Below are 26,088 nucleotides of genomic sequence, written 5' to 3'. Positions count from 1 at the left end.
AACATTTAACCATCGTAATGTTCCAACTGGATTGAAAAACTAAACAAGCTGTCTAGAGAGCAATAGGTCGCTAAAATAGAAAGATCCTAACAGGAAGGTCATCTCTCTTGGGAGACCCAGTGTGGGTGAGACTGGGCTAAACAAATTCTCAGGCCCCCTCCCCAGGCAAAATCGCTGTTTCTCCAGAGAATTAGTAAATTGGGGTTCCCTGTTGAAAACAGACAAATGGAAGGTCCACTGGGCGGAAAGCCCCAGCCGCTCATCACTACAAGAGGAGAGGTAAACTACAATCTCACCTGGGAAGAAAATGTTGTTTAGGTGACACAAACCAAGGGGAGGAGAAACCTTGTGGAGGATTTTTCCCCTCTGTTCTTAATAGATGATCAAGGGGTAAGGCAGTAAGGGCAAAACCAAAAACAAACAAAACAAACAGAAAAAAACCCACCAAGAATCAAGCAGCTTTCTGCTGTCTTCCAACCCTCAGACACTCTGATGCCTCTTTCTTGGAATGTACCGCCACCTCCCACTGCTTTGGCCTGAAGACTGCATTTAATTTTAAAAAGAAAATAGGCAACCATCCAGCTAGGGGACAGTTAGAGTAACAGTTGATTAGTCCTTTTCTAAACACTGTCTTTTGTTTCATTGCTCTTTATTTGCTGTACACCAACAATTCATTAAAAACATCTCACCACTAGATTTAGTGAATGGATAGGACAGGTCTAAACCCAAACATTCCTCTTGGAAAACCGACTACATTGTAAATTTGCAGACCTGTCCAGGAAAGTAAAACTGTTACAAAGTCAACCTCTACTGAGGCACACAGCCTCCTTTGTAAAAGAAAAAAAAAAAGAGGTGCTAAAAAAATGGCAGGTTTTTCTTAAAAAACAACAAAATCTTATTCATCTTTCCATATTCAGCATGAAGAACACCTAAGAGAATTTTCCCTATCTTCTCATCTCCAGGGCACTCAAAGCATTTACAATCTCATTATTTTATACAACACCCGTTAAGTGGGCACCAAAGATTATTACCCTTCTTTGATTTCTAAGAAAGCAACTACAGAAAGATTAAACAAGTTGCCCAAGGTCGTTCAGTAAATTGAGATGCCTGGATTTTCCGTTCAGTGATTGTTCTAGGGACATAGTGCAAAGTGACTGAATCCTCTAAACTCACCAAAACCCCTAAGTCTTACAGATCTCTTCCCCATTTCTCACCACTCATGAGATTTTCATCATCTAATCACAAATCTGCCACCATGTGGATCTTGGACATGGGTATCCTACCAGGCCAGTGCCATGTCTGCAAGAAGCCTGGCGCTACACCTGACAGCTTTCAAATCACCATCAAATGATTCCTTTATCTAGTGAAGTTGATTCTGCCTGGCTGCATCTGGGAAATTTTTAACCCCTCGATTAGCCATTGCACAGTTGGCTTAACTTGGATGAGACAGAGGACAAAATAGTGGTGGTTTAAAAAAATACCTCCCCCATTCTGATTACAAAGGAGGCATGATTAACGAAGTACCCTTTGTATCCGAGCTCCATTCTAAGAGAAAGAGAAAGAGCTTTCCTTCCCCCTTTTTTGATCGCTGAGTCTTTTCCTACTTGTCTCATCACCCACACAATCTGTTCACAGCCCAAACAGACAATCCAGCCAGTCTGTGGAGAGTTCCTAAAACATTTATGTTGTGAAAGCAGACAGGATGAACAGGACCTCATCTCGACAAAGGATGATGGGACATTCAGCAAAAGAGTTCACGAAGGGAAATACAGACGGAGTCCCAGAGCTGAATGAATTTGCCCACAATGTCTAACACAATGCCAGCCCTTATGGGTACTTGTAAACCTTCTGGTCAATTCACAGCCACCTCCAGGTTTTATCCCCCAAATTCCATTACTTTTAGAACAAAGGGTTTTAAAAGAAAATACAATTAACAAGTTAAGGAGGTCCAAATCAGTGCTTTAAGGATCCTTCAATTTCTCTAGACCTTTAAACATAAAAATAGCAACTTAGATGAAGATTTTAGTTCCAACACTACCAGATCGGGAATTGACATAATGCACATAAAATACTTAATACATTGCCTGGTACATACTAAGTACTCAAATAATATTACCTAATATTTTCATCTTACACTGCTCTATTTTATTAATGATGTTTTTACATATGTCATTGCCTGTCTACTCAGCTAAATAGTTCCACCTTATCTGTTTTTGGTATAATCCAAAAGATAAATGCCTTCATATAATTATCTTATTTAAGCTTTCAGATCTATAGTAGGTTACAGATGAGACAGTAAAAGCAAGACTAGGTCTCATAGCTGGCAAGTGGTAGATTCCCATACTGAGATCTCAACTCACTAATTTAACATCCAGTGCTTTATTTCAATAACACCACAGATGAACAGATTATCATCTCTTGTGCCTCTTTGTATTCTTCAGAATTTAGCTAAGAGCTAAGATATACCTTAATGATCATCTAAAATAAATTTCTAATGATAGGTAACCTAACATGTCTGAAGATTTATTTTAGTGCCTTTAATAAGGAAGAAAAGAAATGGGTGGAAAAGCCCAACCATACTTGGCTTTGAGGAAAGACATGCCTCTGTTTTTATTTGCCAAGGGAAAGCATTACCAGGTCCATTTAGAAAGACAAGAGGAAGTAAGGCCGGGCGTGGTGGCTCATGCCTGTAATCCCAGCACTTTGGGAGGCCGAGGCAGGTGGATCACCTGAGGTCAGAAGTTCAAGACCAGCCTGGTCAACATGGTGAAACTCCGTCTCTACTAAATATACAAAAATTAGCCAGGCATGGTGGTGGGCGCCTGTAATCCCAGCTACTCAGGAGGCTGAGGCAGGAGAATCACTTGAACCCGGGACGCAGAGGTTGCAGTGAGCTGAGATTGCGCCATTGCTCTCCAGACTGGGCAACAAGAGCGAAACTTCATTCCAAAAAAAAAAAAGGAAAGACAAGAGGAAGCATGAGGGATTCAATGATATACCAAAGAGATAAATGGGGCTAGAGCCAGAACTCTTGATACTCTGCTCATGGCTTTCTGTATTAAGTTCATTATTAATTTAGCACCTTGAGTGAGATGAATCTTGTCTTGGATTATGCACATCAAGTTGTATTTCAGATGGCTGTCCCATACTTTAAAGGCCCATACCAAACCCCCACGTATCAAAAAAAAAAATTATCTGATCTAAAAAATGCCTAGATCCCTTAGCCCTTAACAACAAACTGTCTTATTTTATGGATCTTGTCTTCCCAAATTTAAGTTGCTGGAGGGCAAAATCCATGTGTTTACTCCTTCTGTAGCCCATGGCTAACCTAGTTCAGAACTTGTAGCAACGTGTGCTGCTCATTGCTTCCTCGGCCTCACAGCCTTCTAGATGTCCCAAAGAAACCTCGAGTCATCATAACATCTACTGAATTTCCCAACCATCCCCAGCACTACTGCTCGGTTTGGGCAGTCATTAAAGCTTCTCTTCTGCCTTCAGGATCTTCATTTCAGCTGCTGGGACATCCTGTTGCCATCCATTTCACACAGACATCCAGCCCAGCAGGAACACGTGTTGCAATGAGCTTTGCTTCAAAGCCAGCAGCCTGGCCAAGTTCCAGGAATTGTCACTAATGATCTTCACCAGCAACTTGGTGCTCAACAGTGATCTCTGAACACACACACACACACACACACACACACACACACACCCCATTTCCAATACTGCTCTAGTTAGAGGAGCTGCCTAACAGAGGTTGGTTCCATAACTTATTTTATTCTTTAATTGTTACAGAGGACTTATTTCATTAAAATAAGCTAACTGTCCAAATACACTCTGCAATGCAGCAGTGGCCTCCACCAACTTACTCCTTTTTTTTTTGAGATGGAGTCTCGCACTGTCACCCAGGCTGGAGTGCAGTGTTGTGATCTTGGCTCACTGCAACCTCTGCCTCCCAGTTTCAAGTGATTCTCCTGCCTCAGCCTCCCAAGTAGCTGGGACTACAGGCAGGTGAAACCACATTCGGCTAATTTTTGTATTTTTTAATAGAGATGGAGTTTCACCATGTTAGCCAGGCTAGTCTCAAACTCCTGACCTCAGGTGATCTGCCCACCTCGGCCTCCCAAAGTGCTGGGACCACAGGTGTGAGCCACCACATCTGGTTCCACCAACTTATTTTTAAACTGAAGAAGGCATAACAAGTGTATCAGTTTCTTTTGGTTGTAAGAGACAGGAAAGCCTGCTCAAAGATACTTAAGCAAAAACTAAATTAGTAAGATGATACTGAAAAACATCCAGAGATAAAGCAGTCTTCTAGTGGTTGTTTTGAGAAATCAGATTATGTCAACAGATCTCACTTCTCTACAGTCATTGAATTCCACCCTGTATTTTATTAGCTTCATTCTCAGGCTTCATTGGAAAGACTCCAACAATTCCAGGCTTATATTCTGTGAGTTGAAATTCAGTAAGAAAAAGAGAGGACATCTCTTCCTGGTAGCCTCCACACAAGTCTCAGAATTCACTCTAATTAGACTAACTTGAGGCATAAATCCACCGTGGCTAGTGCTTGGCTTGGTCACATGTCCATCACTGGAATCAGAAGTGAAGATTCTCTTAAGGCACATGGACCGAGAGTGGGGAAAAAAATGCTCCACAAAGGAGATTCAGGCAGATCCTGCTGCCAAAACAAATAGGCGAAACACTAGGCAGCCAAAAAACACCAATCATCCTCTCCAATAAATCTTCCTTCTTTTCCTAATCTCCAAGAAATTGTATTACTGGAATGATCCAACTTTGAAAATAGTATATTAAAAGAAAGGAACAACCACGCAAGTCATATAAAAATATATGTAGCCAGTAGGCACATGAAAAGAGGTTTACCATTACTATCAATCAACGAAATGTAAATTAAAAGAATAAGATATTATCAGCACATTGGGAAACATTTTTTAAACAAAAGTAATCACCAGTACTGGCTAACATGCAAAGAGATAGACACTCCCAGATTTGGCTAATGGGTGATATGATTATCACTGACCATCAAAATCCTTAAAAATGTGCATTTCATTTTACCTAAGATAAATTCACAAAAGTGAATTTACTAAGGAAATAATAAAGGATGTACATAAGAATTTAAATACAAAGAAGATTTCTCCAGTATTGTTTATAATAGCCTTAAACTGGAATTATTCTAAATGTCCAACAATAGATTGAGCAATTTAATTTTATCCATACTATGGGTTATCATACTGACACTAAAAATGACCTTTCAATGCATGTTTATTAGCATGGCTTAAATAAGTAGAAAGGCACTATACAAAAGAATTAATAAAGTGGGCAACAATAGCATCATTCACTAACTAAACCCAGTAAATTAGTTTCACCCTCATCTCCTAGGCACTCCCTGGTTCCTTCTTTAAGATTTACCCTGGGGTTCTAAAGACCCAGATTCCGCCCGGGGAAAGAGAAAAACTCTGGACACCCTCAGCAGGCTAAAATGTGTTGAATAAATATGTAAAGAGAGAATCAACAACTGTTCATGGGAATGGCTTGCTACACAGAGGAGGGTGAAGAAGATGGACCACAGCTGTCATTTACTTGTCCTGGAAGAGAGCTCAAAAAGAAATGTTTGGCCAATACACAGTGATTTCTATCACAAGTAGTTCATATTTTTTAAAACTACTCTTTTTTCTTGTTCTTCAACTTGTCATAATGTAGCAATTAATATTCAAATCCCGAGTTATTCCTTCCACAAACATAGCTACTGCCTTGCCAAACAAACCATACCACAAACAGTTACTCCCCATCTCAGTTTTCGTAAGTTTAAAATGTAAATATCCCTGATGGACTGGCCTATCTTAGAGTGTTGTTGGGAAGATCAAATAAGATGATTTCTACTAAAGTACCTTCAAGAAGGATAAAAGCACTATACAAATGTGAGGTATCAGGCATATCAATGCATTACCTAGATTTCACAAACACACAACAAAGCATGGGAGAGTTCATGGCAAGCCTCTGGCTCCTCCATTACCCTCATGTTCTTTTCCCTGCAGTCATTTCAGAAAACCAGATGTTTGTTTGCAAAGTTTCTCTGCAGCAAAAGGGCAGGCCCTCTCTACATTCAAATTGGCTGAAGCTGTGTTTCTAGCTGTTGAAACTTAGACAATAATGGGGGGAAATGCCAAAATTAATCCAAAAAGCAGACAGGCACACTTTACAGCCTGGAGCCCTGAGATGGAAAAAGGCAGCAGCATGAACAAGTAGAGGGTTAATGGTTTTCATATTATTTAATTCAAGCCGCAACAATGACAAATTCTAAAGATATAAACTTCTGAGAGTGAGCATTCTTTCAGAATTAGTATACAGGGGTCCTATTAGCAATATTTTATAGTACTCCAAATATCTTCCCAAAGGAAATCACTGCTGAAAAAGACAAAGTTCTTTGTTGGTAGGGCTGTGCTTTTATACCATGGACTTAAATACTTTTCTTCTACAGTCTCCTCATTTTAAAAAATGGCAAAAAATTTCAATAAAACATGGATGGAGCAATAAGAAGTACACTGAAGTTCTTAAATGCCCTTCTTTTTAAATCCCCACCCCAATTATGTCCCTCCCTTGAGGATATTTACAGTCCTCTATGACACATGCTCTGTACCTTCTTGGTTCAAGGAAAACACACCTACAGCATTTCAAATTAACTACTGACCCTTACTCTCACACTATAAACAAACCCTTTTCACAATCTCAATTGCATTGTGTCCACATTGATTAAAGCTTGAAGCCTGGTGACCTCATGTGGTGTTAACTTCTCCCATGCACCAACAGCATTCCGCCTTTCTACTCAATTACCCCCTTTGGTGCCAGAGGATCGCTACCCAATGAACACATACAATGGACTTCTGCTTCATTACACTAACCAACAGCAGGATAGAAATAAGCAGAAGAGGAATAAACAAGCTAATTTATCATGAGGACAGAGCAAGCTTTCACCAGTCTCGCCATGGAAAACTTCAGTGGTTAACGGGAACATCAATAGTCTGGGGGTGTTGTTTATGATCTTACAGATTATGGACAAAGCCATAACAGAACCCCAAACTGACTGAAGAATTCTGCAGATTGGCAGGTGTGAACACACGCACACAAAACCCATGCCTTAAAACTCCGGGGTCCTACATAAAACCTACTCAGTAATTATTTTGGGAAGCATAACCCTGGGCTTTGGATAACGTGGGCTGACACTCTGGTAATTTGCTCCAACTGTTCAGCCTAACTGTGGGGCCCCTCTTATTTATCTTTGACAAGGTGGTCAGGAGGAACCCAGCCCCTTTGTGAGAGGGGTCTGGTTCCCCCACCGCCCCCCGCTTCATTAGGCATGGCAAGGACACAGCGGTTGATTAAATTAACAACTTTGGAGGGCTTCAGTCCCAGTTCCCAGACATTAGCACCATCATCCAGAACAAATTAAAAGTCTCACAGCAATTAAGCAGATTTTGAAAATGAATTTCCCATGGTTCAATGGCTCAACCACAATCTTAAGTATCAGAGAAGAGTATTGAAGGAAGAGAAGAGGAACTGACTGCTGAAATTCCAAAGTAAACATACAACTGGTAGAAGCAGCATACACAATAAACTTCTGAGCCTCTGCTAAGTAGGCTTATACATTTCTTTTATAGAAAATTGGAAATATTCAGTCACATAAGGGGAAAGAATAAAACATTAACATAGAATGGTTGCATCAAAATGGTGGATTTTTTTTCTTTTTTCTTTGTTTTTAATTACTTTAACATCATTTTATTCTTGTTCAAAAATATAAATAGATATTGAGAGGGGACAAAAATACCTACTTCCAGTCACAGGCTTTTAAATTCAAACAAGAAATTGTACATCCAAGTCTGGAACTGGAATCATCTATATTTCTCTGAACCAGTACAACTAGGTTCACAGCAGGCAAAGACCTTTTATGCCAGCCTCCAAAGAACCCTGGGTGGGTGATTTACCTCTAAGAACTCATTTCTGGATCAAAAGAATAAGATTAATGATAAAATCATACCTATCACATTCTAGGTGTGTACTCTTTGCCAGGCACTGTCGTTTTGAGGCCTTGTCATACTTGCTTCCTTCCCTTTCAGTTTACATATGCTCCTTTAATCCCTGTTCCCGCCTCGCACCTCTGCCTGGCTCTACTTGCAAGTCACAGGCCTCGGTTCCTCTTTGCCTGCAGGCAGACATTTGGCACAGCTTGTGTGCAGGAACCTGGAGGAATCCTGAAGGAATGTGCGAATGAATTCATTCCCACTCACCAGATCTATAAGCTGAAGACAGTGGAATGCAGAGGTAGTTACTTGAATGAACTATATTTTCCTGTCAAGGGCATTTATAAAAGCTGACATCATAAATACATTATTGGTCTCTAAGTACAACCGTAAATAAATCTACAAAATTCTTAGAAGGATAACTTTCAAAGATTTGTTTTTCATCTTTCAAAGTTTATAGAAAATTAAGAAAACTATGTGGCTCTTCTAAAAGAAGCCCCTTCAAAATAGCCCTCATGGAACAGAAGAAACACATTTACTTCTTAAAGACAGTAAATCTCAAAATTTGCATTACAGTTCAACAGTTCCATTTGGATATTCAAAATTTGGAAATATATATACTTCTGTGTGTTCCCTTCTTCCCACTAAACTTTAATCAACTAGTATAGACAACCGGCCACAGTCAATTATCTGGCTTTATGGCCAAGTAGGGACCAAAATATATAACCCAGACATAATAACAATCAGCATAACAGTAGGCATAGGTAATGAAACTCTCCGCTAGTGGTCAGAAAGCTCAGTTCAAACCTTATTTCTCACTATGTCTTCCTTGGACCTTAGTTTCCACAATATAATGGGAAAAGGTCCCTTTCCAACTCCAAAATTGTACCATTTTAGAAATGTAAGCATGTATATTATGAAGGTAACACAATCTTTTATGTTCAAGTGAATAATAAAAACCCTCCTCCCATTTAAATAATAATAGCCTGGAATATAATGTTATAAAACTTAGGGAGGACCTCAAAGCCTTAAAGTAGAAGCATTTTAGTTACCTCCACAATAGGTCCAAAATGCAAGGCATTCATCTATTCTCCTCTTCAACAGATATTATTGGGTACCTACATTGCATTGATCTGTAGTAACAGCCATAAAGGTGAGTATATTAGACCATCATTATTCTCATACAGCTTACAGTTTGACAGAAGTTATATTTTAATCATTTTTTGTTTAAAATTTCTTATAAACTATTCCAGCTAATGTTTCAGAAGTAATTAATATTTTATTTTTAAAAATCATTTTTCCTCAAAGTTTGACTTTAAGAAGTCTTTGTCATTCACGTTATTATCTAGAAGCAAAAAAATTTCCCAGTGGATGATGACTCCAATTTTATAATGTAAAACAGAAGTACAACTGGGATTCACTTCGCAGCAAGCAAAGAGGGAATAAATCTCTTCCACATAATGAGTGATATCCATTTAAAAAAGTCATGCTACCTGGGCTTATCTATGCTCTAAAGAGCCATGAATACTGGCCCAGAATTTTAAAAGACAAACATTTAGATTCAAATTAAATGTTGGTTAAAAAGAGGAAAAACAACCCAAGTTAATTACTCTAATTTACCGAATATCTGCTTATTGGACTATTGGCTAGCATAGATCTTGCCTAATAGGATGGCTATCAAGCAGGGTGGCTGGGTTTCTAATTTTATCCAATCAATTAAGAGGCAGAAATAACCTGCCATTGACCTTACGAGACACAAGTTGACTCCAGAATAAACAAACAAACAGACTTGAAAAGTTAATTATGGGCAACCTCTCCTTCAGAGAAATGGCTCACATATATTAATTGATCTAACACCTATGTGCAGGCTCCCGAGAAGATGGAACTCGTTCTCTCATTTAAATCCCACAACCCCCGCGACTCAGAGATTTTTGGTTCAGGAAACTGAGGCTCACAGAATTTAAATGGTTAGTCTAGGTTACAAAGCAAGTTTGGTAACAAAGAGATAAATCAGATCACTGCCACTTATCAACCATAAAACCACATTCCATCAGTTATTATAGAAATCCATCACTTTGAATGGAGAGATCAAGTTTCTCAAGGATTAAGCTTCTCATTTAACATGAACTATCAAATGGAAAACCTCGAGCCAACACTTATTTTTATAGAGTGACTATTTCTCAAGAATCCTGTAAGAAGCCCACATCAAGAGGCAACTTTCAAAATTACTAAAATTTCAAAAATTTCAAAATTACAAAAGTAACAGTTCTGTCAAGTGGGAAGAGTTAATGCCTTTCCTTTACAGAGCTGCTTTATGTAACTAGCCGAAGTTTTAACATAGAAATATTACTGTTTCATATATACATTAATCTTGACTTTGTTAAAATCCCAAACATACTGCTCATCGATCTCCTAAACTTTCTCTTTTTCAAGAAGTAGGTGGGGGAGGGAAGGAAGGTATTGGAGGAATTCTTCTGATATCTGTAAAAACAGAAACAAATGCTAATTAAAAGATGACCTTAGTGCCCTTTCAGTTTAAAAATCTTGAGCATTTACAAATTATCTTTTTTTTCTCTTTCATCAACTATTACCCAGAAATACCACATTCTCATAGAGCAAAGCTCTGTCCTGTTTGGGCATGTTCAAAGAATAGTGCCAGGGATTTAATACTGGCATGCTCATGGACCTGCAAATTCTGAAATTCAGGGGGAGGCATGAATAAAAAGATAGCTGAGGTCCCACAGTTGCCTGTCACAGCCAAGCCCCACCCCACCCACATCCTCATATGATCCTCAAGAAGCAAAACCTTTCTGAGATGTTCTATAAGTGACAGCAAGGCCCAATGTGCAGTCTTTTCAAAGCCTCAGTAAAAATCTTATCTATGACTTCACTTAGCCCAGACACACAGGAGCTAAAAGGTAAAAGCCTGGTTCACACAAGCCAGAACTAGCTCAACAGAACCGAAAAAAGAAAGGAATGTCTTTTCTATATCTTTTCCATGTCTGAGGCATTCTGCTCTGGGGCAAATTACAACCTAAATAAGAACAGATAAAATATATGGGAACTGAGTAAAAGAAATAGAACCTCAAAAAGGGCTGCTCTGCCTGGAAAGAAGGCTGGAATTCATAAAACATGGAACGTAACTTTTTTAGTGATCACCTGAAGGCAAGTTTGTTAAACAGAGACTTAAAAGTCAAGATTTATTTCAGCTAAATTGGATGGTGCAGAAAAACATAGTGCTTCGTGACTCTGCTCAGTTTCAACAAAACGAAAAGACAGAGGAGGAAGAACTTACAGTATAATACTTGCACCACTCAAATCACAAAAATACACTTGTTAGTCACAAAGAAGGGGCCCACAACATTGTAAGCCTTATTTTGGCAATGTGAATTTTCTGCTTGCAATTACCTTCAAAGTGAAGAAATGGCAGAGACAAAGAATGAGGAATTTTGTTGCTGCTTTTGTATGTAAATTCGACCAAAATATATAGGGCTATGTGACTTTACCCCAAGCTCACTACAACTTCGGAATTATGCCTGCCACAAACATCCTCCGAAAGCACAAGAATTAGTCATAGATTTTTTTAGTCAAGGAAGCCTCAGACTGATAAAGTCTTAAAACTAGACGCAAGGACTGTGCTTTGGATTGGATAAGTAATGACTATACTGCGTGGTTTTGGTGTGTGTTTTTTAGAGTTTTAAATTTACATTTCCCCAAGCAAGAGGAAGGGAATGTACCACGCCCTCAGCAAGCAAGGAAGGAATTTAGTTGATTTTTTTTTAATTCTGTAGTGTTCCTTAAAATCCACATAGCATAGCATAACATTCCATATAATTCTGTTGTTCCATAAGGGATTGGCTAAGTATATTAAGGATACAAAGGGAAGGAGGAGATGACAAAGTTATTGCTATTTTATTTTCAAGTGACAGAAAAATCAATCGAGCTATAAGAAGCACCAGTTGGGAATGTTCTGCACATTAACTCTTTAATAGCCTTAGACAGAAATCAGATGATCTTCACACTGAAACTCTGAAGGACATATATCTTTGGGGCACTGAGTAGCATTAGAAACTGCGTCCAAGCCATGGCTCCACCTCTAATTGCATGAACTGAATGGCTTCCCTTTCCTGGGACTCGAATTCCTTCTAAATTAAGGTAGAACAAGATAGTCTTGAAGGCCCTTTCATCCTTACGATTTAATACTGACAAGCTCTTCAGCTTCTATTCAGGACAAACACCACCAAAGTGTATGGATACAATGGATTCAAGTAGCCACACTCATGGACAGTGACAAAATCCCACAGCTTTAGGGTGGGATCAAGTATCATATTGGCCTAGAATGTATTGATGCTGCCAAGGTGTGGGGTGGGGGTGGGGGTGGGGGGCAGGGGTGAGGTACCACTGATGTGTGAAATGACTTGCTTAATATCCCAGAGACCCCTGAATCCCAGGCATTCTTATTCTGAATAGAGACTTTTAATCAATTTCTTGTCTCATCCTATGTCCTCATGTTACCATACTTCTACAAGGCTGTGCTGCCAGTGAGGGTTGGCAAATCATCCCAACTCAGAAGGACAGACTTACAAAATGGCATAATCAAGCTTCACTAACACTGTATGTAAAGTAAAAGTAATAGATTGAGTAAAAGCATGAGAGATTCTCTTGGGAGTAAAATGTGCATGCTTTAGGAGAAGATTTGGACTTGTGTTCTTATTTGTTAGTTTTCTGCAATAACATTAATATTTATCATTTGGGGGAGGTTCATAATGAAATACTTGGTTATAGCACAGGAACTAATGTTAGAAAGCAGGATGACCTCCTTAAACTTTCAAACCCAAACCAAGTAAGGTTGTGGGTCATTCCCATTCCTTCTGCCTCAACAGATCTACAAATCTGTAGGTGTTGGGCAAAGTGGTGGTGACTCAAAGAAGGAAAAGAATGGATAATAAACAGTGTCATATGTAAGTTTCCCCAGATCTAAGAACAGAGAGGGACAAAGAAATGTAGGAGAGATGGATTTGGGATTAATCAAATGGTTTCAGTGCAAAGCCCTCTGGAAATCACATCTCTGATAGGCCTGGCTCAATGAGACACTCCAACAAGTGTCAAGTCCTCAAGATAGTAGATTCCAGTGATATTTTATGCTTGTAGCAATCCCCATGAGGAAGGAGGGCTCTGTTTCACATCACAGTTGAGAGAGGGAGTCAATGAGATTTTATGACTTTTTTGGGATCATTGAGGCCACAGGTTGTCTGCAGAGTCCTAGCCAAGTTTCTCTCCACTAAATGACGCTGCTTTGAGACCAGAAGCTCTCTCTTTTGGAGGGGGTCAGCCAGGACTAAGGCAGCAGTTAACTGGCCTCCAACCAACTTTCATGAGGCTGGCCTTATTAAACTAGGTCTGAAGAAAAACTGAGTCAACCATTTACAGACTTATTATCTTCTTTCTAAAGGAAAATCATAATGCCTTGCCAAAACAAATGTAATAACTTGGCCTTTTTTTTCAATTACCTCTGCTTTCTTGGAAATGTGTATCTGTGGATAAAACCTGAGTTAACCCAGGGAATTAACCAGATGTTTAAGAAGACCCTGTAATTCCTGTGGGCCAGCAAAGAAAGAATACCCCTTGGCCACATTATGAGAATGGAGTACTAAGGAGAAAGGGGGAGCAGAAAATTAAACTTGAAGGCCCAGGATTTAAATAGGCGTAGCAGATAGAAATGTTAGCTCAGTTTTGGGGGATTGGGTGACACTGGAAGCAGGTTTTGGAAATCCAGGCGCAAGCTGTGTCCTTGAAAAGACAGTCTCATATATTTCCAGAGCGCTTCATTTCATTTTCTTCAGTCTATATTCTACCCCCATCTTCCTATTCCACATCCTCATTACACTCCCATTTCTTCAACAGCTACCTTCAGGACCTACGATGTATGCTAAATCCAGGGAACATTCAGAGGGCCCACTATCTCGACAAATTTCCTATTACAACTCTAAGCCATCTTTTGCTGTATGCAATAATTTCCTTTGGGGAGTGTTGGCATGTAATTTCTGAGGTTCAGCCCTCCCTAGCATGGCCCAGAAACACTGCCAATATTTACAATGGCTGGTGTAGGCGGTTCTTATGTCTTAGGAGTTGGGGATCCCTTGTTAAGGAAGTAATAGGCCAATGATCAGTAACCATGCAGTGATATGAGTGCACGGTTTGGGGAAGGGGTGGAAGCAAAACGAAAAGGTGGGGGGGATTGAGCTTTCATCTTCTGCTGTATCTGTGTAGAATCAGTTTCACCACACTCACCCCTTGTTTCCCATAGAAATGGAAAGGACAATGGGAGGAAGGTAGCATTAAGCTTAAGAATATGGCTTAGGATTCAATCAAGGACTGTGGGCTTGAGTCTTAGCCCTCTCATTTACTATCTCTGCACTCTTATGTACTATCTCTGCAACCTCAAAAAAGGTTCTTAAATGAGCCTCAGATTCATGTGAAAATTGAAGAAAGTAAAGTATTTACTTCTTTGGGTTGATGTGATCATTAAGTGAATCTTTACATGTGAAACGCTTTCCATAGTCCCCCAGTCTTCCAATATGATTACTGCTTTTGCTCCCCTACAAGATTTAGTCAGGGATAGAATGTGGGGGGTGGGGGGAAGAGGTGGTAGTAAGAGGCTATAGAAATTTAGTATTTTTATATTATAAATTATACATCATTATTTTCTTTAATTTAGCAATCCTTTTAGATTCATCATTTTATGAGAAGAAAACTTAGAAAACACTAAAGTTTGAGATCATTAAGTTTGAGAATTGGCATGTCTCAAGCTCCTCCTCTCCACTCTCCTCCTCTCCTTCCCACATCCCCATACGGGCACTTTCTCTAGAACTGTGCAGAGCTGGCACATTTATTAGGCCACCATCACAACCCTTCAGAGAAAAAGTAAGACCTAAATGAAATAGTCATGATCATTTCGTGTCTTGATGCTTCCTGTGTCCCATTACCTCTCAGGGTCTCTATCAAAATCAAGGGCTGCAAATCTTTCAATAGAGAAATCTATTAGCATATTTTCCAAAGAACAAAATGTACCTATTCCTGCTGTCAGGGTTGCTGTTCGTAGGAGTCTCTGGTTTAAAAGGCCCTCATTATTATGCATGGGTGTGCATATAAACAAAACTTCTCCGCATGGGAAAAGAATTTTCAACTTTCAGTAAGAGGCTCTTTTCTCAATTCCTCCACCATCACTACCAACCTACACCCTCTAAAAACCTCTCCAACCTCCACTGATTCTTTCTTTCCTCTCCTTTGAAAAAGTCCGGACTTACTGTATAACTACATATATGTTAAAATCACCAACTAGAGAAAATAAAATTGAGTAATATTCTTGCAAGTAGCAGAATCTCAAACATTTGATGGTTAACTTGGCTGCTTTAGTCAATTGGATGATTCATACAATTATGGGGACTGGTTAGAACTTGAATGGAATTGGTTGGACTGGCACAGGCAAACTTCTCAAGACATGTCCTCCCTCAGCCTTGGCAAGGCCCTTTTTGGGTCTGTACAGCTGGACTCCATTTCATGTATCATCACATTTAATATTTTCTTCCTTTTGATGTTACCTGATTATAAAAATGAGAAATCAGTTTTAGTGCTATTCTCATGTTTCCCTGCATTCAGATTTTTATTCAGGCCTAAAAGTCAAGGTTTTGGGGAAAGTGGGAGGATCACCTAAAGTTGATAATCTAGGCTCTGATGTCTGATTGACTGGAGTTCAATCCCAGCTTTGACCACAAGTAGCTAGGTAATCTTGTGCAATTTTACTAGATCTTTCTGCACCTCAGTTCCCTTACATGTAAAAGGGGTACAAAAATACCAATTTGCCAAGGTTTTGTACAGATGAAATTAGACAGTTTTTGGCACATATTGCACATTCAATACATGTTAAACATTTTATCATTTTATTAATATATCTATTTCAAGATGAAATATTAATATAATTAGTTGATGGTATAATTAGTAGGGGTTCTAATTTCATACATTCTCGAATTCCCAATAAATAAGTGAAAATTATCTTGATGCTAGAAAACTACATCCTAGGAAATCTTTTGTTGTAAACTTAGATGAAGAGGGGCTCTTTTCTACCCACAGCTCCCCTAGTTTACTCAAGCTCCATGTCTCCTCTTTACCAACCCCGTGTCGGCATGTAGCCCCATCCTGAGCACACGGTACACCCTAATAGATATTTTGCAAATCAGGCAAGTAGCACACAGGAGTTTTAAGGACCTTTATATAATTTCAACAAATTCAAAATTCTAAATCTCCATAGAAACACCTTTATGAGGAATATAAGGTAAGAAATATTTCTTCAGTTTATATGGATTTAAACATTTTAAGGTCAAATCATTGTAAAATGTCATGTAGGAAGGGAAGGCCTGAAGTCTCGATCTGGGTTTCAGGCAGGGAACCTGAAAACCTCACAAAGCCACACATAACACTATTAGCTCAAGGAAATGTTTCTCACTGTAACAGGAAAAGGGAAAGTTCGAATAGAAGTCTAGACAGGTTGTACTGAAAGAACAATCAGATGAAAGAGCAATTCAAGCCGGGCGTCTTGTGCCTGTAATCCCAGCACTTTGGGAGGCCGAGGCAGGTGGATCTCCTGAGACCAGGAGTTTGAGACCAGCCCGGCCAACCCGGTGAAACCCCGCCTGGCCAACCTGGTGAAACCCCGTCTCTACTAAAAATACAAGAATTAGCTGGGCGTGGTAGCAGGTGCCTGTAATCCCAGCTATCGGGAGGCTGAGGCAGGAGAATCACTTGAACCCAGGAGGCAGAGGTTGCAGTGAGCCATTGCACTTCAGCCTGGCTGACAGAACGAGACTCCGTCTCAAAAAAAAAAAGAAAGAGCAATTAGAGATTGTTAGCATGAGCATGATTACACTGCAAGAACCAAATAGTTAAGTTTTTTTTTAAGTCAAATATTTCAATTACTCTTTCTTAAAAGAGTAATTGAAAACTCTTTTTAAGAGTTTACAAAAGAGTAAATTAAAAACATGCTCTTTTAAAAAAGATTAATTTGTAAGGTTGCACAGTACTCCTACAAACCACATTAGATACTTCTAGTAGTTAACAAAGAGGAAAACAATGACATTTTACAAAATAAAAAGCAGAATTGAATACAGAAAAATATGACTTAATATCAACCAAAAACCAATTGATTAATCTTGTCAAGATTCTTGTCAAGATTTTCACCGACACCCAAATACTGAAGGATTACAACTATTGCATCATTAAGATATATTAAAATAAATGCAACAAGCTTAAAATCTAATAAATTGGAGAGTAAACACATATACTCTGCATAACTGTAATTTAATTTCTTAAAATTCTGCAACTTCCAAATAAACAACAGCAGCAGAAACAAAAGCTCACATAAATGGGTCACAGTAAAGACCAGTTGCCTCCACTTAAACAATACGAGCACAATCGTGTGGGCTACATCATTGAAAGAAGTAGATAATCCATGCACAATTTGAGAAAATTGATTACATATGTATGTATGTTATATCTTATACAGTATACATTACATCCTCAACATTAAAAATTTAAAAAGGCCACTCACATAAGTTACCTTTTGGAAGAAACAATGATCTTTTCTAAAGAAATAATAATTGGTGATTTGTTGATATTTACAGTTTATGTTTGGAATAGTCTCATTTATGGGTATGCTGAAAACAATGCAACAATTTTCTATTAATCCAGTTCTGATCTTCATACTCTTAGCAGTTTTAGAATAGCTGAGAACAGTGACCTGCTTTTTCAACCATTATATTTCTGAGACATGACTAATTTGAAGCTGAGCAAATTGCACATAATGGGATTCAAGTTCATGATTTTTAGTCTGTACTCTCTTTTCAGGGTACATGGTCTCCTTCCCTCCCTGCTTCTACCACCACCCCCAAAGCTGCCTTTTCAGGAGCTAAATTCACCAAACATGAAATCAAAGGAAAATTATTTTTAAGTTTTCTGCAGGCTTATTTTTAAGGAGGATAAAGTTATATTTTTAAAAATATTTATCTTTTCCTTCAGGTACTACTGCATTTTTAAATAATTTCTAAATATTTAGAATGTATTTAGATGTATTTAGAATAGTAGATGTATCAGATGTATGGTTTCATAGTGGCTCAAAGTTTTTAAAAAAGCATTATATAAATCAGTGAATTTATAAATACCCTAAGTTCTACTATGTAAGATGTTGCTTTCAGAGCCTTTTTGCAAAATCCCATTAAAGGTTTAGCTTACAGACGCTGGTGCCAAAAAAAAAAAAAAAAAAAAGCAAGCAAAAAAATGTGGGTTTTTTTTTTTTTTTTTTTTTTTTGGTAAGAAGGATGTTGAAATAGGAGAATATTTAAGCTGGCTAAACCAAAGCCAATTCCTAGAGGCTAGTTGCTTTTATAGTGAATGTTTAAATTTTCTCCATCAAATCTAGAAGGCTACAACGAAACAACAGCCTAAATGTCATGTACAATTCTCTAAGTACTGAAAGAGTTACACAATTTTAGAACCGAAAGGGACCTTAAACTCCTTCCTCTACCAATGAGGAGCCTGAAGCCTGCTAGTTAACTCACTTGCCTGGTCACTCTGGGGTTCATGGATTGTCATTGTTTGGTGGGGTGGTTGTTTTTGTGCTGTATATTTGTGTGTGTGGTGTATGCAGTACTCACACCCTTACAAACAAGAGCTTTGCCATTTATATTCTCCCCTTCCTAAGTTGCTCTTCCTAAGTTTACTTTCATCAGCAAAAAGAGTGATCAAAAAGAAAAATATATTCTGGCCAGTTCAAAGGGGACACTTCTTTTTCTCACTTGGCCTACTGCAGATATATTAGAGAGACACTTCACACCCAGGACAACTGACTTTTTAAGTAGCAGTAACAATGAGCAGCAGAGGAGTTCTCTTCTCACTCGAGAGAGCAGAGGAGGTTTCTGAACTTTACCTTGACTTCCAGCCTACAAACTGTTCCTTCAACTACTGTCTCCGCTTGCCCACTTTGTTGCTATTCTTTCCTTAGTTTCCTTTGTTTTCCAGCTTAGGGAAGTTTGGTGGGAAAATTTTTCACTTACATTTTGTTGATATTTATTTCCCATATTTGGGTCCTACCCAAATTTTAGATTTAAGAGCAAAAAAAAAAAATTACTGTTTAAGTGAAAGAGGAAAGGCTAAGTCACTGTTCAACATGGGCTAGATCTGATCTGAATTGGAGACACAGCCTTTGCAATTGAGGAAGGAGAGGTAAGCAGTAAACTTATACAGTTTCCTCCAAGAAGTGTTATACATAGATATTTTTCAAGGAAAATGGAATAAAGCAGTTTATTAATTGAGGGGAAGCTAGTTACAGTTAGCACCTGCCGCGGACTTTTTGAGGTTGTCATTAACCAAATTCTTCGGGAAAAACAATCTTTGGCACCACTTACTCCAGACAAACCCTGTTTGGAACAGACAAGTGTTCTGACCCTATAGTCGCTCCAATGTCCACCAGCCACTCACGAGTGCCCTTAGGGCTTCTCCTTGGTGGTAGCATCCCAGAAATCCTACTAGTTTCAGAAGTGCCCTAGGAAGCCTACTTCATGGATAATGGGCTGTGTCTGCAAAGCTAGGAGATCAACCTAGAAAAAGAAACACACCAACAAACACCAGGAAACTATGTGTAATGGTTTGCTGCTTGTGCAAAAACCTCAAAGAGGATGAAGGTCAGACAGGGATAATAGGCCAATTTAATTCTGAAAGCACAAGGTGCAAGAAATTTTAATTATGGTCTGCCACTGAAATCACACAAGATCCAATGGCATCTAACTGCAACTGCTCATCAAGGGAGACAAGAGGTGTAATTGTAACCGCTGCATAATCACTGTGAGGGCACAGGGAAGGCTGCCTTCAGCTCCCAGCAGAGAAGGTATTAAGAGCCTCGAAAAATCCAATACGGGGAAACGAGATTGCATGTAGCCAAACAGAAGCTCCTAACACAAAAGCCAACCCGTGTGTGTGTGTGTGTGTGTGTGTGTGTGTGTGTGTGTGTGTGTGTGTGTTGAGGGTGAGGGTTCCAGAAAGAAAATGTGAAGCTGTTTGGCCCACACTGGGGATAAGAGATTGTTTGAAAACTCTGAACCCCTTTCTGTTTTGTGGATAAATGCACACAGAGAAAAGAGCACTGTCTCCTTTAGGTATTTCTCTCCTTGATGAAGCTTCACCCACTCTCCTTTGTTTAAGACAATTGGCTTGGATGTTACCGTGATTTACAGTACCAAACTCCCTTTAATTTGTTCCCATCAAACCCAAGTCTGGAGACAAAACGCCACGCACACGACTGGAGGTGCCCAAGCCTGTGCAGCTCTGGCAGCGACGCCGCCGGCGCCCCCGGGCGTTTTCCCCGCACCGCACATCGCGTGGGCGCCCGTAAAGGCACGCGCGGAGAAAGCCCCTCCGTGGACTCCCCACTCCGCAAAGTTTAACAAAGCCGTGAAGTAAGGAAACCGAACCTCCCGTCCGCGCCCGCTGCAAAGTTGGCATTGAAGTTTGTGCCGGGATGTCCCAAATCTTGAGGGGGCGGGGGACGCGAGTGTGCAGAGAGGCGGGAGGATAGATGCAGATGGGGAGACAGTGAGGGGAAGGGAGTTTTTCCGAGTGGACGGTCAGTGAGGCGGTTTTCTTCACCCGGAAGCCTGTTTGACTCAGAGAGGTCCGGGAGGTGCACGCCAGGGGAGGTCTCCCGGGGCGGGCGCTGTCGCCGAGGAGGCCGGCGAGCTGTCACCTGCGGGGGGCTGTGGTGGGAGCTGGGGGCGCTCTCCTAAGCGCCAAAAGAGGACGGGGAAATTCGCAGTCACCGGCTCTCGGGGCTCTAAGTAGTGGGGGAAGGGATATTCACGAGTGGGCAGGAGGCCAAAAGCAACACCTTTCGGATATGCTTTTCCCCTCCGACCTCTCCAACTTCCCGCGGCGCTGGTCAAGGACTCCCTCCCACCCCACCCCATCCCACCCAACCTCCCGGCCGACAATTCGGACCTGTCCACGGCAGAGCGTGGGGTGGAGTGCGGCGGGAAAGCAGAGGGCGCGAAGGTCGGAACCCCAAATTGCAAACCCTCAGCCCCTAGCAAAGACGACCAAATGCATTTACAACCGTGCAAGTATCTCAGCCTTGTAACAGAGCTCCGGGTTTGCGCCGGGCGCAGTTCCCCGACTCTTCTGTTGTTCCTAATAAAGTCGATTACGTTGCCCTCCCGGAGCTGATTGGAAGGGAACGGAGAGGAAAAGGGGGGGAACGCGGGAAAAAGCGGGGGGGGGGGGCGGCGAGCAATCAACTTTGTAACCCAGCGCTTCCTAGCGCGATCCGTCGCCATGCTTAAGATTCCCACCCCCGCCGCCCCCCTCTTGCCTTTCAAGTGGATACTGAAACTAGGCCAAAACTTTTTCCCCTCCTTTTCTCTTAGCCACTAGACTGGATTGTGCCCCACGGAGCCCCATGGAGCTCTGCTTTCTTAAGCACAATAGCCGGACTAATTAGATCATAGAAGCAAGGCAGTGATACTGTAACAAGTAGCCCAAGAGGCAAAGAGGGAAGGGGCCCGAAAAGACAGAAAGGGGGAAAAGTTTGCAGCTCTCCGCACTTACCAATCAAGCCTCCCACCAGAAAGGCGATGATTTGGAACACGAGCAGAATCCCACCAACAATGCACAGCTTCTTGGTGCTCATGTTTTCTATAATTGCCCCAGCCATTTTTGCGCCCCCCCTTTTTCTTTTCTCCTTGAAATAAATGTTTTAGGGTGAGCTTTTTGCTCCCTCCTCTCACACACTCCCTCCTTCCTCGCCTCCTTTCTGGGCGCTGCAAAACTTCAGGGGTGCTGGAGCGCGGCGAGGATGGGACCGGGACGGAAGGCGCCCGCACGGATTCCCCCGGCGCAGCCGGCTCGGGTTCCCCCAATGCCCGGAGCTGTGATTGTGGCCGCTCCGCCGCCTGTGGACGCTTAAAGGAGCAGGGAAGCGGATCACATGACGCCGCCTCCCTCCCTTTCTTCCTCCCTCCCTCTCGCGCTTCCTCCCTCCCTCCCTCCCTCTCTTCCTCTACCCCTTGCCCACCAGTTCGGGGCTCAGAGCTCCGGCGGGTGCTGGCGCCCGGCTCCCGAGTCTGGCCTGCAACCTGTCTCTCCAAGGTCTGATGCCATTAGGGGTTGCTGTTGATGTTAAGCGGGTTCCCCCTGCCCAGCTTCTCACAGGTTTCCTTTTCTGGTTTCCGAAGTGCGAGATTTAAATCACCGGTGGACCGCCTTGCAGACCTTTAACTTACGCGTTGACTTTAGGAAATGGTCCCCACCCCACCCCCAACTGCTAGAACTCTCTTTAAGAAAGAGGAGGAGAATTTTTTTTTAAAAGGACCCAATAGATGCCTAAGTCAAAACACAGAGATGCGGAATAAAGTCTCAGCTCGACTTCTTTCTACCAGATTCCCAGCCTCGGTTATTGGGCACATACCCAGCTAAATTCCCCACGGCGCCCCTTGAGGAAACTTGCGCTCCAGCCAAATCAGACCACTGTTCGTTACTCCAGCACATGTGCTTCCACAGCCTTAACCCTGGTTATTGCCTTAAAGAGAACATGTTCTACTCCATCAATGTTAAACCTGATCCAAAACCAATTAGTCTTAAAAAATCTTTCTAATTTTCCACACCACCTCCATGCAGTATCTCTGGGAACTGAGCCCCTACAATCCTGTATTTACATTTTTACCTCCTATTGTAAGGATTTGTGTACACGTTTGTCTCCACCACTGAGCTGTAAACTCCTGGGGAATAGGGACCAAGTTTTTTTTGTTCTTTGTACCTCCCATGGTGCCTAACAAAATGCTAGCTCTAGTAGGTGCCCCATAATCTTTTGTGGAATGAATAAGTGAATGTGAAAGCAAGCCCACAGTTTGTATTTCAAAGGTCTAAAGAGATCTTAGTGGTTTAGAGGGTACCTATATTAAGTTACAATGTTTGTTGTCTCTTTGTGAGAAATCATATATTTATATTTATATTTATACTTAACTTCCATAAAAAGAGGGGCGGGGCTCCCGATAGAGATTTCCTGCTCTATCAAACCTAAATTTCTGGGCCTGGTTTTTCCACGTTTCATAAACTGGCCGCTTGGCCAGTACAACTCACCTTACTCAATAGACCCCTGGTTTGGTAAATACCCCACCCTGCTCCCCAAACGTGCAGTTTCTACCACCACCACCCACACATCTTGTTTCTTGTCCCTGCCATCCTTACACACCCTCTTCATGCCAAGAGACTATTTTTCCCAGTCCTCTCTCCTCCTCTACTCTGTTCCTGAATTTTCATTGCCCTTATAAAAGATGTTATGCAGGTTACACTTAATAGAAGCATTCATTTCTAATCTCCAAGTAGAACAGAGACTTGTCAAGGACAAGCACCAAACTTTATGCGTAAAAAACTCCATCTCTTCAACATCTAATAGTTCTTAACAGTTCTGAGGATATACACATCCTTATGTGTCACATAAGGATGTTTCAGTCAACAACAGACCGTGTGTGTGACAGTAGCCCTATAAGGTTATAATACCATATTCTTACAATACCTTTTATACAGATATGTTTAGATACACAGAGTGCTTACTATTGCATTACAGTTGTCTATAGTGTTCAGTACAGTAACATGCCAGACAGGTTTGTAGTCTAGGAGCAATCAGCTACACGGTGTAGCCTAGGTCTGTAGTAGGCTATGCTACCTAGGTTTATGTAAGTGCCCTCTATGACATTTGCACAATGACAAATCACCTAACAACACATTCTCAGAAGGTATTCCCATCATTAAGCAATGCATGACTGTGGTTGCTGTTTATCTATTCTCTCATTCAACTCTTTATCCAAGTCACTTATTGAGCCTTTAACATGTTCCAGGCTTTCTTTCTTAAGCACTCGAGGATACCAAGATGTCAAAGTACTTGCACCTGCCCCAGAGGAACCCCCCCCCCAAGTCCAAATGTTATTCACTGAATAGTAATTAATTACCTCTACTTTGGCAAACACCAGGTACTATCAGAAAGGATGAAGTAGACAGAATTGTTGTCCTTCCAATGTCCTTCAGTTCAAAGTACTCAGATACCTTGGGGTATCATGTTCTGAGCCCAACACTCCTAAGGGCCCATTTATCTTTCCGAAAAGGCATTTGTTTTCTCATAAATACACTTCTTCTCCTATTAAGATAGAATATACGCTCCAAATTCTATTAACGACTGCCTCCTTGAGTGGTTATGAATGCCCACATACATTTGATATATGTGAACAAAAATTTGTCTTTTGCCTTGCTAATCTGTCTTTTGTCAGTTTAGTCCACAGACCCCCAAGCACTATGCATAAGAGGGTAGAGAAAAAATGGTGGATTTTTTGTTTATTTATTTGTTTGTTTGTTTTTGAGACAGAGTCTCATTCTGTCGCCCAGTCTGCAGTGCAGTGACACGATCTTGGCTCACTGCAACCTCTGCCTCCTGAGCTCAAGCAATTCTCCTGCCTCAGCCTCCTGTGCAGCTGGGATTACAGGTGCCCACCACCACATCTAGCTAATTTTTGTATTTTTAGTAGAAATGGGGTTTCGCCATGTTGGCTAGGCTGGTCTTGAACTCCTGACCTCAGGTGATCCGCCCACCTCTGCTCCCAAAGTGCTGGGATTACAGATGTGAGCTACCACGCCTGGCCCCTGTCCACTTCAAATATAAACTGGATCCATAAAAAATGTCTGGAGTGGTAGAAGTGATTTATTCAGATTAGTGAACTCCTTGACTTAGTTTTTAATGAGCTGCTACAATACACCCCACCCCCTCTGCTCTGAAATGCATCTCTGCAGAGTAACTAGCCTAACTCCTTAGGTTTCAGTTTTCTCATCTGGAAATGAGATGCTGGTTCTCCACCAAGATGATCCCCTGCTTTAAAAGAGCACTTATTAAATAGTTATTTTAATTAAAAAGGGATATTTCTAATTGCTAATCAGTACTTCTGTCATGAGATTACCAATAATGCCCAACTGGGTGGGATGTAGACACCTGTAGTATTCATCACCATGGGCTGCTTTAAAAAAATTGAATTTCTATCACATCTTTTTAAACATTAAAAGTGACTGTGAATCTTTATTTCCCAAGTGGACAACACAGGTGAATAGAAAAGAACATGACAGTTAGAGTCAGCTGGATCTGGTTTGGAACCCAGATCCCATCTGCCCCTTGTTTCATGTGATTATAGGCCATTATGCAGTTACTTACCACCTCTGAGGCTTCACAGACCAACTCTGAGGCTTCTGTAAAAGCTTCACTCTTTACAGAAGAGTTTTCCCTTCCGTAAAATGGGAATAATAGTACTATTTCATGGTATTCTTGTAAGATATGAATATTTATTATTATATTTAGGAAACTAAGGGAAATCAATAATTTTGTGTTTAAAAACTAGTAAAACTAGTAAAACTGATGACTGATTATTGCTCAGCTCTAAAATTTTTATCATATTGTGATTACTGTTTGAAGCATATGTTAGGAGAAGTCTAGGTGGTTAACTTTACTTGACAAGTGTGTTAATAAGGACAACATCTAGAATTGAACTTTGACAATACTCAGTGGTTTTTAACATAGAAACATCTGTTCTAAAAACCTCCAGCTGCCAAGGAAATGTTTGTTTTGAGTCATTGTCATTACGTAGATTATCCCAGAGACTGAAATGATCCAAGGGCAAATCCAACTCTGTCAATAAAAACTGATCATTTCAACTCCATTCCACTAGACTTTATATTAGGTATTCTGATTTATTCATCATTTTATTCAAAGTGTTTGGGATATGCCGGGCATGGTGGCTCACGCCTGTAATCCCAGCACTTTGGGAGGCTGAGGTGGGCGGATTACCTGAGGTCAGGAGTTCGAGACCAGCCTGACCAACATGGAGAAATCCCGTCTCTACTAAAAATACAAATTAGCCGGGCGTGGTGAGGCATGCCTGTAATCGGGAGGCTGAGGCAGGAGAATCACTTGAACCTGGGAGGC

At 40.8% G+C, this 26,088-nt stretch overlaps 1 protein-coding gene across 5 annotated transcripts in view; it reads right to left on the bottom strand.

Moving 5' to 3' along the window:
• The window catches only part of WLS (Wnt ligand secretion mediator), a 134,353-nt gene extending 111,977 nt beyond the window's left edge, over positions 1 to 22,376 (bottom strand). For 2 of the 5 annotated variants that reach the window (XM_016920589.3, XM_054684180.2), the window contains exon 1: positions 21,678 to 22,054. In XM_016920589.3, the coding sequence (XP_016776078.1) occupies positions 21,678 to 21,783 (106 nt within the window). In that variant the 5' untranslated portion in view covers positions 21,784 to 22,054. Of the gene's footprint in view, positions 1 to 21,677; positions 22,096 to 22,143 lie in introns of those variants that run through there. The other 3 variants (XM_063800556.1, XM_063800558.1, XM_016920590.4) reach the window with 3 other exon arrangements.
• Positions 22,377 to 26,088: the final 3,712 nt, after the last annotated feature.

This window comes from Pan troglodytes, chromosome 1, assembly GCF_028858775.2.
Source record: "Pan troglodytes isolate AG18354 chromosome 1, NHGRI_mPanTro3-v2.0_pri, whole genome shotgun sequence".
Lineage (NCBI taxonomy): Eukaryota > Metazoa > Chordata > Mammalia > Primates > Hominidae > Pan > Pan troglodytes.
The sequence above is the reverse complement of the archived record's forward strand: the minus strand, read 5'-3'. Positions and strand labels throughout refer to the sequence as shown.